We start from the raw sequence: 12,453 nt of genomic DNA, 5'->3' as shown, positions 1-12,453 counted from the left end.
ATTGATGGTGGGTTTTCTGAAGGTTGCCATAAAATGACTTCTAGGTTTCTTGAAACCGGAGTATCTGTTTAATTAATTAATGTGTTTATACTTTTAAAATCACAATATGACCAACTTATGATTAATGTTTCAATAATATTGTACATTTAACCAGTAAATTACAGAAACACATCTTCAATAATCAGGTTAATGATGATATTTAGATCAATTTGCGCTCATTCAGATGCCTACATCTTGGAATATGTTTGTAGATCCTAGCAACTTAAGATCTTGTATCATTTATTGTGAAATCACATTTTAAGAGTATTTCTCAGGACGGCTGCCAAAGTAGGTTGTAACGTTACACTTTAGTCTTGTGATCAAGGAGTGCCTTTATAAACCAGGACCTAACCTGGTTTACAACCAGACTGACCCGGACCAAATGGCTCCAGCTGCATTGGTCATAAGATCTTGTAAACCCCCGACCCCCAAATCAGACAGTGTTTATATGATAGTGGCTTTAAGACAAAGCACCCTGAACCTTTTAATCACCTTCCTTCAGATATAATCACGGGATAATAACCACTGCTTCTGCAGGCCAGCATGAACACACATGTGTACTGACTGGGCTGGAAAAGTAACAGTAAAAAACTAAAATATGTAGAGATGAGACCTTCAGCCATGTGTGGAGATATTGCATTAGTCTGCAATAACATCACACAGTTGGCTAACTCACTGTTACTACACCCTACACACATTACCTCAGCCCTCTCGAGGTCCAGAGAGTCCTCTAGATCGGTGAGTTTTACCTCAGACATCCAGTTTTTACCCTGCTGTCAGTTAATAATAATACAGCAGCAACCGTTAGCCGTGTGCTAACTAACGTTACTCCAGTAAATCAGAGCTGAGCTTTAGCTGCAATCTCTGCGTGGAAGGAGAGCTTACAGAGGCCTCATTTCATGAATAAACGACTAGAGGAGGGTATTATTACAGTTACCGAGCCGAAAGGACCGTTGAAGTGACCGTTGCGTTGCGCTAAACAGCATAACGTTACTGGTAACGTAAATTCGCAAGCAGCGCGCGCCCTGAAATGCAGCGGCCGCAGTCACTGTCAAAAGGACAATCGGCCCGAGACACACAACCCCTCTTACCTCATCATTCAGTTTCCATTATATCTCCTGAACTGTGTGAGGGAAGACGCTAGAGGAGCATGGAATGACAGGAGGAGGACGCTTCTGTCCTTTTTTTTTTACGTGCGAGATCAATTCCAGGCTTAATTCGTTGCTCCTTCTGGCTCCTCGTTTCTTTCCTTGCAGCTTCGCTTGTAGTGAAGTCAAAAGGGGGAAAATGTAACGTGCCCACGTCACTCAGGCATCCGTGTCTGCGCGTTCACTGCAGACAGGGGGCGCAATGCGGCCCAAACAAAGACTATATGAAAACAGGGCCCAAACCAGTAGAAAGTCCGTAGTGTTCTAATATTCAATGTGCTGACTACTATTTAGACTGTTTGTAGATTTAGATGCGTCTACATTAATGGAATGAAAATAATAATATAAAATCACCATAGATATAAAGTAGAAAGCATATTTTCAGTAGTTTTATTTGTAATATTCATACGGTTGTTAAAGTAAGTTACTCTTAAGTGTCTCTTAATCAGCACACTCTGCTCTTAAAATCAGTTAATTCTCGGCTAATTACGAAGCAGTCCGTGTTTCACTGTGAGAGTCGACTGGAGAATGGCCTTGACATATTCAAAGATTAATTTTAAAATCCCCCTGTTGTGAGTGATGAAAGGTTCATATTTTGGTTTTGGGTGTCCCCAACTACAGGTTGACATGCATGCAAGGTCAAATACACACCTTATAATATGCTTTTATTTTTTACCTTTATTTTTGCTCAACGACTTAATTCGCTCAAAGATTCATTTTCCCAAACCCCTCTTTTGCATTACAGTAATCTGCGGTGATTGGTTCAATTGGTATTGGTCTCATTTCCATTGCCTGTAATGCGTTATAAATCAGCGTTTGTGAGCGCAGTGATGCTTTTTGTTCAGCATTACCGGGCTAACCGCTATTTTAGCCACTCCAAAAGAAAGTGGGCGGACAAGATGCTAATATTTCATGTTGACGTCAACATGAAACGACTTGGGATCACTGATCTGGGATTCGTTTAAAAACGACTCGTTTAAATGATTCAGAGTCGACTCTTTCTTTTGGGAGACAATAACTTTATATAGTGTGCAGTCAGATTTAAAACTTTGCAGAATGTTTTCTTTCACGTGGAGCTGTGTTACACACTACATGAAAGGTAATAATAATAATAAAAATCCATGATAGGAGCACTTTATAATAATGATTCGTTTACGATTCAGAAAACTGAGCCCATCGACTTCTCAGGACGTTACTGCTGCTGTTTTTTAAATTTCATTATTTGTTGATTTAAAATTAACTGATATTATTTCGTTTACTTCGGACTCTATATATTCACTGTGGACGTATATTTAGTGGAAATAAATAAGTGGTTATCTAACCTAATCCCTCACATCGGATTGTGCTGTGATGATCTCGCTTCCCTTCTATGCGTTTCTATTTCTACTCCACCTACGTCACACAGGAGGAGGAGTCACGTGCAGGAAATGAACGAAACACTACCGCAGTCGTCTCTGTGTTGTTAGATTCTAAAATACTCCTGCATGCAAAAATATTAAATATCATAACATAAGAAGATATTAAAACACCGATCTTGATGCTTTAAACAGAGAATCGCGATAGGGATATTGCTCAGTTGGTATGCAATCGTATTCTGCATGATTTGGATCTTATATTATTTATCTTGCACAGTTCAAGTGCAAATTTCACACACAAAATGTGGTGAATTTCTTTAGAGAGTGTTCTGTTATTGCATATTATTATAATAGTATTAATACAGTATTCAGTTCAGCTTGTTGCTGTTGCCTGTGTTAATCTTTCATCTGATTACAGAACAGCTAGAATTGCTATGAAGGGACTTTACTGCAAACCAGGAGACCAGGGTGTTGTAAAGTTTGTCTCACAGGAGACGGTAAGAGTACATGATAATGCTTTTGCATTTTCTGTTGCATGCATTTACATATCCACAGTTTCCTGGAGAAGTTTGTAGTAAGCAATTCATACTAATTGCATGATGTCTGTTGTTTTCTTTCGCAGAATGTACCCACTAACATTGGCAACCATCAGGTCAAAGTTCAAGTGAAAAGCTGTGCACTAAGTCCAGTTGATTTTAAGGTAATTTAACAGTCAACAAGATCTTGAACAACATCTGGGGATTTGATGTAAATGACCTGAAGAAAAGCAACTGGATATATATTAGCAAATCTCAAAGCATGTGTCTCATATGGAAATTTTTTAGGCAAAGAACACCCTCATTTCACTTTTATTCTGAATATTTGCATTCATGATCTGTTTTTCAGCTGTATGAGGACCTCAAGCTTGAGAAAGAACTTGTCCCAGTCGGAAGGGAGATTGCTGGGGTTGTTCTTCAAGGTTTACATAATTTCTTGTATATTTGACACCATTACCATTTACCATCTAATCAAATAAATAATAAGTGTAAATAATAATAACTAAATAAGTTTCCTTGAGCTCTGGAAAGCCTCTATAAATAAAACTTGTTATTATTATTATTATTATTATTATTATTATTAATCAAATAAATTTGACTGAGAAATCTGATGTGATCATTTTCCAGTTGGACCCAAAGTGACCTTTTTCCAGCCAGATGATGAGGTTGTTGGTAAGAACTTTATGAGACGGTCATTTTTATCAGAGTCTGCTTTTTATGTGTATAATCAAATAAACATTTGCATGTCTTCTCAGGGATTCTTCCTCTGGAGGCTGAGCAGTCTGGCCTTTGTTCTGTTGTGGTTATGGATGAATATAATTTAGGTATTGCACACATTATAATATTATAGACATTAGTCCTACCTAGTTCCTTAAAGATGCACTACCTTTTGTATTTCCCATATGCTTCTGTTTTAATAACAGTTCAGAAGCCTGAGAAAGTGAGCTGGTTTGAAGCTGCAGCAGTAATTAAAGACGGTCTCAGGGCTTACACTGCTCTCCACACACTGGCTCGGATGGCTGTGGGTCAGACTGTACTGGTGCTGGATGGGGCAGGTGTAGGTATCTGTGCAGAGGTCAAAAGGGCAACACCTTCTTGATGCTTGCCTCCTATTTGTATATACACTACTGTTCAGAATTTTTTTTTTTTTTGGAAAAAAGTTTATGCTCACCAAGGCTGCATTATTTTTTTTTATTTAAAATAATTATTACATTAATATTGTGGCTTTTATATTTTTGAAATATTATTACAGTTTAAAATAACTTTGGGATTTTAATATGCATTTAAAATGTCGTTTATTCCTGTGATGGCAAAGCAGAATTTTCACTCCAGCCTTCAGTGTCACATGATCCTTCAGAAATCATTCTAATGTGCTGATTTGCTGCTCAAGAAACATTTCTGATGATGATACGTTTTGAAAACAGTTGTGCAGCTTAATATTTTTGTGGAAACTGATGCTGTTTTCAGAATGGAAAGACAGTAACATAATATTTGCTGTCACTTTTATAGGTCACTGTCACACGTTTTTGAAGATAGACTTGAATGTGCATGATACAAACCTAAATTTTTATAATTCATGACTGAAAACATTTTGTAACATGATATTGATGTACCATTTACATGGTAATGCAATGTCTGATTTTAAAATGGGTTTTAAATGATGAATTATGAGATTTAAAGTTTTCAGTTGATATATAATTTCTGATGATTTCTAAAATGTGATAGAGAAAAAGGCAACAAAGAAGTCTTTTTTTTTTTAAAACAAAGGTCAAAACTCCTGTTATAATTTAGATTTTTGAGGGTGAACTCTTGTCATAAATTAATCTATTAATTTTCCTACATCATTTTTAACAAAACAAAAAAACAATGGTAAAATATATATTTGGGAGTCTTAGACCTTTCCAACGATATATAGTTTGTCAAGATTAGATTAGATTTGCTTGTAATATAGTAAGATAAACCTAGGCGTCCCGTATTCGGGACGGGGTGACAGTTAATGGGTTAATGCATCCTAGCTGTATAAAAGTATTTAATTCTTTTAAAAATAAAAACTGAGTGACTCCCAATGTTTGAAGAGTAGAATATATTTGTTGAATCTGGTCAGTTTTGTCATTCTGATATTTTGAAAATGCATTTTGTTGTTATTATTTAGTTATTTTCTCACATCAGAATCAACATGGTTTTTCTACGAGCATTATTTGGTTCCCTTCTTTTAATCTCAAATTATTATCATTAGCTTCTTGTTTTGTGTGCATGCAGCCCTTTGGAGTTCTGGCCATTCAGCTCGCCCACTATCACGGTGTGAAGGTCCTGGCTACAGCTTTGTCTCCGGAGGACCAGAAGTTTTTGGAAGAGCTCCGTCCGAGTGTGGGTGAGTGCTGAAGTGAAGCATTGTGGAGAGGAATGACACTGAAGACATTTTCCTCATGAAGTGTCAGTTTAGGATAAAGTTCAATCTTGAATTGACTATGCCCTTGACTGGCAGTGTAGATTTATCAAACACTTGGCATGAGTTGTTCTGAAAATCCTTGATGAACTCCAAACAAACTGAAATGCCAAATGAAGCAACTCCCTTTTAATCTTCAGTTGTTATCTCTTGTAAAGTATTCCTCTCATATTTATGGTACGCAATGTGGACTTCTTTCCTGAGCTTATGAAAAGCTTCACACTGGTATCATTTTATGTACAAGTGGAACGTCTAAAATCCAAAGTAGAAATCGAAGTTTTGATTGTTGCTGAGGGCATTTTCTCATATTTCAAAGTTGTGTTGTAATGCTGGCAGTTCAAAGTTTTCAAAGTGCTCTGGAAATCAAAACCGATTTCATTTGTCTTTCTTTAAACTCACTCATATTGATTGCCAAACTTTTTCTGATAGTGCCTTTCTCATCTTTCCACTTCTCCCTTGAGCATCTTCTTGTGCTATTTCTTGCTTTGCTATTTGACTTTCTTTTTCATCTTGTTTCTTCCTTGTGCCTCTTGCACTTGCTAAAGGTGTGCAGGAATCACTTTTGGGTAAGTTATTTATGGCAGCAGTCTCTTCTATAAGTATTCATTCAGGCTAACATATTCACATAAGCCTCTTTGAGAATAGTCATTCTGTATATTCACTCTCAGCTCGATAGGCTTAATCAATGTTGTTAGGATTTATTGTAAGCATTGTGTCTCTTCCTTCAGCTCGAGTGATCGGAGTGTGGGACTCAAAGGAGGATTTGGTGGACTCGTGTCTTGAAGAAACTGGAGGTCTTGGAGTGGACATCATCATTGATTCAGGAGGTTTACCATCACTTTACATGACATTTGTAACCATTTCAACAAAGACGTCTCCATATGTGCTTTTAATGATTTATATTAATACTGATCTTCTGTCCATTAAGCAATATCAATTTATTGTGTTGCAAAATGTTGTTGGTAATATTTTTAATGCTCTTGAACGAAGTCTCTTATGTTCATGGATGCTGCATTTATTTAATCAAACTACGGTAAAAACAGTAATATTGTGAAATTTTTTACATTTTGTTTTATTTTAATGTTTTAAAATGCCATTAATTCTTGTGATGGCAAAGCTGACATTTCAGCAGCCTTTATTCCATTCTTTACTGTCACATGATGCTTTAGAAACTATTTAAATATGCTGAAGAAACTGCTTATTTATTAAATAAATATAGTTGCTTTGATATTTTTTGTGGAAACGTCATACAAATATGATACAACGAGAAGCACTCATTTGAAATTGAGTTTTTTGTAACAATTGACATAAAAGCACAGACCTTGCCTTTACTTGCTGAAGAAATGTATTATTTTTATTTTTAAAAATTGTATTGACCCCAAATGTTCAAATGGCGTACATGTTCATTTTCAATCAGCGGTCTCTGATTTTTTTTCTGACAGTGAGACTCTATAATGAGGAGCCAGAAACACAGAGGCAGTGCCCACATAAACATGACCTCTTGACCCTTCTTTCAGTTGGAGGTCATTGGGTCACCACAGAACAACACTTTCAGGTTGGAAATATTCAAACAATCTCTTCTGTACACCTAAACATTCAGCATTTTCTTTTTTGTCCTCATTACATCAATCAAATATTGGCTAGCGGAATCGATCTTTACAAATACATTTAATGAAATCATTTTTATTTTCTTTTTTTCCAAGCTGGACCCTCCTGACAGCCACATTCTCTTCCTGAAAGCAGCATCTCTCTCGTTCCTTAATGACGAGGTGTGGACAACGTCCCGTGCCAAGCAGGGCAGATATCTTCGTATCTTTTACTTTAAACTACATTAGTCTTGAAGGAAACACTGCCTTCTGATTGGTCCGGTTGTATTACAAACAATTCAAGCTTCAGCTTTGTTCATCAGCTCAGACTGGTTTAATTTGTATTAATGTATTAAGCAGATGATGTTTTTATCTAAAGTGTCTTATACAGAAGGCACATTTTGTTTTGTATGTTACTTGCCATGAAGGCAAGTCTCAACACAGACGCATCGAAATGACTCTGGCCTTATTCTTTACACAAAACACTGCTTTACTCCAGTGGAATGCAGAAAAGAGATCGGACTAGATGGTATCAGAGGCATTTTTTGTGAAAGCGCTATATGTTGCAATGAGGTCACTGGGTTCCTGAGTGTGCATATGGCTAGTCCATGACAGTTTGATGTATTTGAGACCTCAGGGTTTTCTCCCAGTGTCCTCAGGCTACTGGAACGACCTTGTCAACAACATAGGACACATGGTTTCCTGTTTGTAACTGGGTTATTTGCCTTTAGTCTGCTCTCTCTCTCTCAGATATCCTGAAAGATGTGATGGATAAACTCTGCACAGGGACTTTCAGGTGAGACTAAACAGACTGTGTGTAGGAGAGTCTGTACAAAAAGAGTAAGAATTACCCAAAAAACTGAACGTATGTGGGCCGTGTTTGTAATACAGATAAAGTGTGAAAGGCTGTTGAATTTGACTGTCGTCTCTGCACAGGCCGCAATTGGAGGACCCTGTGCCTTTATATGAAGCGACGGTTTCCATGGAAATGGTACAGAGAACGCAAACGAGGAAAAGAATAGCTGTCAAGCTTTGAAGAGGACTCAAAATGTGTTTTCTGTAATTCTGCAAATTGGGTTGTTGTTATAAAGCTCATGTTTTTGTCAGTTGAACTTCTAATGGATTGTTTGTTTTTAAAACCATGAAAATTCTTTAAATGGAAACCAGGTCATTCCAAAAAACAATTCCAAAAATCTCAAAGCAAATAGTATTTACATGATACAAATGTGTGTGTCTGTGTGTGTATATAAACTTGAAATTATTTACATAAAAACATTTTTTCTTGGGAACTTTGGCCTAGTTATGACATGCTGTTTATGTGAATTTCCCTTGTCAAGCATTCCCAATGGATTATTAACAGCACCATCTGATCACATTTCTTTTGCTTATTAATATGGCCAGATCTGTATAAAAAGGACTGGATGATGCTGACCTAGAATTGGGCATCATTGTTCAGAGGTATACAGTTGATTATCAGTAGTCTCCTACCAGAAACACAGCATGTAGGTCATTAGCTTTCAATAGAAGATTTGTGTTTGTTAAGGTCTCATTGTCCTAAATGTCCCATCATCCTCCTGTCCACCATATGCCCCTAACTGTCAATCTAGGAGACAAACAATGATTGAAGCTTACAAATCCCATACTGTGGAGCATTATATAGGATATTTCACCTCTATTCATTTATTCAGCCACAAGTCATTCCCAATCTGTATGGTGTTGTTTCAGGGAACACAAAAGGAGATGTTGCTAACAAGTTCACGCTGATCATTTCCATGCAGTGAAAACACGTTTAAATTTATATTTTAAGTTTTAGCTTGAGCTTTATTAATCAATGTGCTTTTGACAGTTTTAATTTATTTTCATTTTTAGTCATTTTAGAACTTCAATTCATTTTCTGTTTGTTGGCCATTGCAGCATTTCTAATAACAACAATAATAGAAAAGAGCAGCATGGACATTCTACAAAATGTCTCCTTTTGTGTTCCACAGAAGAAAAAGTCATAAGGGTGAGTAAATGACGGAATGTTCAGTTCTGAGTGAAATATTACTTGACGTATTTTTGACTCCCTGCAGTTTTGGAGGTGATTCGGTTCAGAGTTGGAGCATATCTGTTTGCTCTTTGCTTGTGTTTGAATCTTGGCAGTGAAAGCATGAAGCTTCTGGTTTCCCAGTGTTTTCCGAATTCCCTACTGTTTCCACAGTGACTATTGTCCCCGGAGGTTTTGAAGAACCACTCGTGTGTGTTCCAGAATCCTCTGCTCCTCTTGTCTCAGGCTCTCCACCACACACAGTTGTTGAAGGAGAGGCAGGTTCGCACCCTGTTTGAGCTCTGATAGCTGTACAAATGAAAAGACTCAGACTGTAAGTGGTTTTTTATCTTTAATTAGACACAGGCAGCATTAAGAATGAACAGATTTAATTAGACTTACACTCTCTAATGCCTTGACATTGTCATCGTTGAGGTTATTGCAAAGCTTTAGGGCAGAGTGAATGCACCACTCTTCTCTATCCCGGCTCACCGCTGCCCCCAATAGGACACTCTTCCAACAAGAACTGCAGACAACAAGTCAGTTTTAAACTGGCATAAAATTAACTATATGCAAGTAAAAGCAAAAATATTACATTGTATTTTGCATTATCATTCAGTCAAATTCCAGGCATGCAAATAATGTGTTTGGGATGTGAACTTCTCACTATTGCTCAGGTTTCAAGGACAGCAGTCTCAGTGCAGTCATCAGTCGCCAGGAAGGGCCATCCATCCCAAACGTTAAGTTTCTGTTGAAGAGTGAAAGCATATGGAACATGATTTTTGTTGTGAATTTAAGTCAGTTTTAAAATGACCTCTTATCATGAACTGCAACATTACACATAAAATTTTAAGGACAACAGCGTGCAATATTTTATATTACTTGCCTTAAAAAATCGTTGTCCCTTAAGTAAAGTAGTTTTTGTGTTAGCTGTTTGTCTTTTTCATCTAGACATAATTGTAGAGTTCCTACAGTAACAACAAACAGCGGTCAATGCAGTTCAATAGTATTTAATATTTGCATGTAGAATATTTAAATATCTGTATGTATTTTCCTTACCTAAATCAACATATACTACACTGTGGGGGTTACCAGAGGCAACAAAGCCATATTCCAGAAGTAGTCTGTTATTATCATGAGGGCCGTAATTGATTAGTGCTTGCTGGAACTTCTTACAGCCTTGAACACTTTTAACTTCATAACAGCGAGTTTGTTTGTTAAAGCCAGCTTCAACCTGCACAAGGAAAGTTTGTAGTCTTTATTTATAATTATACAATATTATGTTTGTAAGAAAGTACACTACCACTCAAAAGTCTGTTTTTTTTATTTTTTGGAAAGAAAATAATACTTCTATTCAGCAAGGATGCATTAAATTGATCAAAAGTAACAGTAAAGAAATTTATGTTACAAAAATGCTGTTCTTTTAAACTTTACAATCATCCAAGAATGTATCACAACTTTTTCCAATATTGATAATAATAAGATTTTTTTTTGAACAGCAAATCTGCATATTGGAATGATTTCTGATGGATCATGTGACACTGAAGACTAGAGTAAAGATTATGAAAATTCAGCTTTGCATCACAGGAATAAATTAACTTTTAAATTATATTCAAATAGAAATCTGTTGTTTTCAATTGCAATAATATTTCACAATATCATTGATTTTTACTGTATTTTTTAACAAATAAATGCAATGTTGGTGAGCATAAGAGATTTCAGAAATCAAACATTATTCTACAGACCTTGAACTTTTGAACAGTAGTGTATTTTGTTAGGTGCTCTTACTTGTACATTAGGACAGTGGTTCAACAGGTCCAGGTATGGTGCAAGTGCATAGATATCCTTCTCCCTGGAGAGATATTCACTCTGATCATGCTCCATGTACACCGTACGTGTATTAATGCTACACCAAGCCCACCGCAGTGCATCCTGGGTAAACAGCTCCTCAGTGGGCTGGGTGAAGAGTGGCTGAAGGGAGCGGAAAAACATCAGTGAGGAACAGTAGAGTTCCTGAAACTGTTCTTTCTGCTCTGTGGCTTTCTTCTGGAGACTCCTCGGCAAAAGGTCAATGATGTCATCAGAGAAGTACACCGGGCATGTGTAGGTCTTCGGGAGGATATTAATGTAGGGACTCCACTCTGACGCATCTCCACGATGTCTCTCAGCAATCAGGAAACAACAAAGAGCAAGAAGAGGAGATACAGGAGGATGCCATCTACAAGTAAAAAGAGAGAAACCAAAAACTAATTAATTTTATTGGGGCACATAAGTCTGAAGTAACAAATTTAGGTAAATGGGTGCAGAGCCAGTGGTAGTTTTGTAGGCAAACATCAATGCCTTGAATTTTATGTGAGCAGCTATTGGAAGCCAGTGCAAATTGCTAAACAGAGGTGTGACGTGTATTCTTTTTGGCTCATTAAAAATTAATCTTGCTGCTGCGTTCTGAATTAATTGTATGTATGTACGTACATACCTTTTTATAAAGTCACCAATATAAAAAGTGACTATACCTTTTTATATAGTCATCCAAATACCTTTTTATATAGTCACCCATGTAACTCTCGAGAACCGTCTCAGTTGTCAGTAAGCATTTCTCAGGCAGGGAAATCACACTGTTTTTGGCCTGCAAAGGTAAAAAATAAACATATTTTCAATGTGGTTTCAGATTTTCGATTAACAGTATGCACGCGACACACACACACATACATACATACACACACACACACATATATATATATATATATATATATATATATATATATATATATATATATATATGCCCACACAATTTCATACAAATAATTACCTTGATAGTTTGATTTGTCATAAGCCCCCTTCCAGTATCTAAGGAGGAAAAATATAAGAGTTAGTAACTACTATGTGTGAAAAAGTATTATTCAAGCTCTCAACGATCTGCTTGCCTTGGAAGTCGACAGGGATGAGAGACTGTGAGGTGAATCCTTTCTCTTTTAGCCATCTCCTCAAAAGAACAAACTGGGCTTCGTGAGTCAGAGTCACTACAGAATTAAAACACAGATAAATTTGTTAACACAGATAAATTCATTTAAACTTCATAAACTATACTACAAAGTTACAGTGATCAGCATAGAAACTGAATAGCTACCGTTGTATACATCCGTGTGTTTTTTCCGTCTTTTTTCCCTCGCTCTTCTCCCAGCGCGGCAGCCAGGTTTATTCATAGTAAAGTTTCCATATAAAGACGCTACCTAAATCTTATATCGGGTGTAATGTCATTATATACCGCAGTTAGAAACAAAATACACATCCACATGGTCAAAAACACAGCCGGGTCA

The 12,453-nt window shown here is 36.7% G+C and overlaps 3 protein-coding genes across 5 annotated transcripts in view; 1 reads left to right on the top strand and 2 right to left on the bottom strand.

The window, feature by feature from the left end:
- LOC113075680 (intersectin-1-like) overlaps positions 1–1,328 on the bottom strand; it is a 25,377-nt gene extending 24,049 nt beyond the window's left edge. The window contains exon 1 of the mRNA XM_026248354.1: positions 1,131–1,328. The gene's annotated coding sequence lies outside the window, so the exon portion shown is untranslated. The remainder of the gene's footprint in view (positions 1–1,130) is intronic.
- LOC113075682 (quinone oxidoreductase-like protein 1) lies at positions 717–8,399 on the top strand. 3 transcript variants are annotated; one of them, XM_026248359.1, is made up of 14 exons: positions 717–777; positions 2,961–3,039; positions 3,165–3,242; positions 3,428–3,500; positions 3,706–3,750; positions 3,834–3,902; positions 4,002–4,135; positions 5,338–5,449; positions 6,070–6,090; positions 6,253–6,351; positions 6,967–7,079; positions 7,228–7,333; positions 7,861–7,906; positions 8,047–8,399. In XM_026248359.1, the coding sequence occupies exons 2-14, from the start codon at positions 2,977–2,979 to the stop codon at positions 8,144–8,146; spliced, it is 1,059 nt and encodes a 352-aa protein (XP_026104144.1). In that variant the 5' UTR covers positions 717–777; positions 2,961–2,976; the 3' UTR covers positions 8,147–8,399. The 3 variants fall into 3 exon arrangements, with proteins under 3 accessions (XP_026104144.1, XP_026104143.1, XP_026104145.1); XM_026248358.1 differs by lacking the exon at positions 717–777 and adding an exon at positions 2,594–2,766; XM_026248360.1 differs by lacking the exons at positions 717–777; positions 6,070–6,090 and adding an exon at positions 2,594–2,766.
- Positions 8,255–12,453, bottom strand: LOC113075681 (SET domain-containing protein 4-like). Its single transcript, XM_026248357.1, has 10 exons — positions 12,264–12,453; positions 12,061–12,156; positions 11,946–11,983; positions 11,674–11,762; positions 10,925–11,354; positions 10,196–10,370; positions 10,023–10,104; positions 9,804–9,884; positions 9,539–9,662; positions 8,255–9,445 (listed from the first exon to the last, which is right to left on the bottom strand). Exons 1-10 carry the CDS (start codon positions 12,337–12,339, stop codon positions 9,314–9,316), a joined length of 1,323 nt encoding a protein of 440 aa, XP_026104142.1. The 5' UTR covers positions 12,340–12,453; the 3' UTR covers positions 8,255–9,313.

The sequence above is a fragment of the Carassius auratus genome, unplaced genomic scaffold, assembly GCF_003368295.1.
Source record: "Carassius auratus strain Wakin unplaced genomic scaffold, ASM336829v1 scaf_tig00017466, whole genome shotgun sequence".
NCBI classification, from domain to species: Eukaryota; Metazoa; Chordata; class Actinopteri; order Cypriniformes; family Cyprinidae; genus Carassius; species Carassius auratus.
This window is presented reverse-complemented; position numbering and strand designations above follow the sequence as displayed.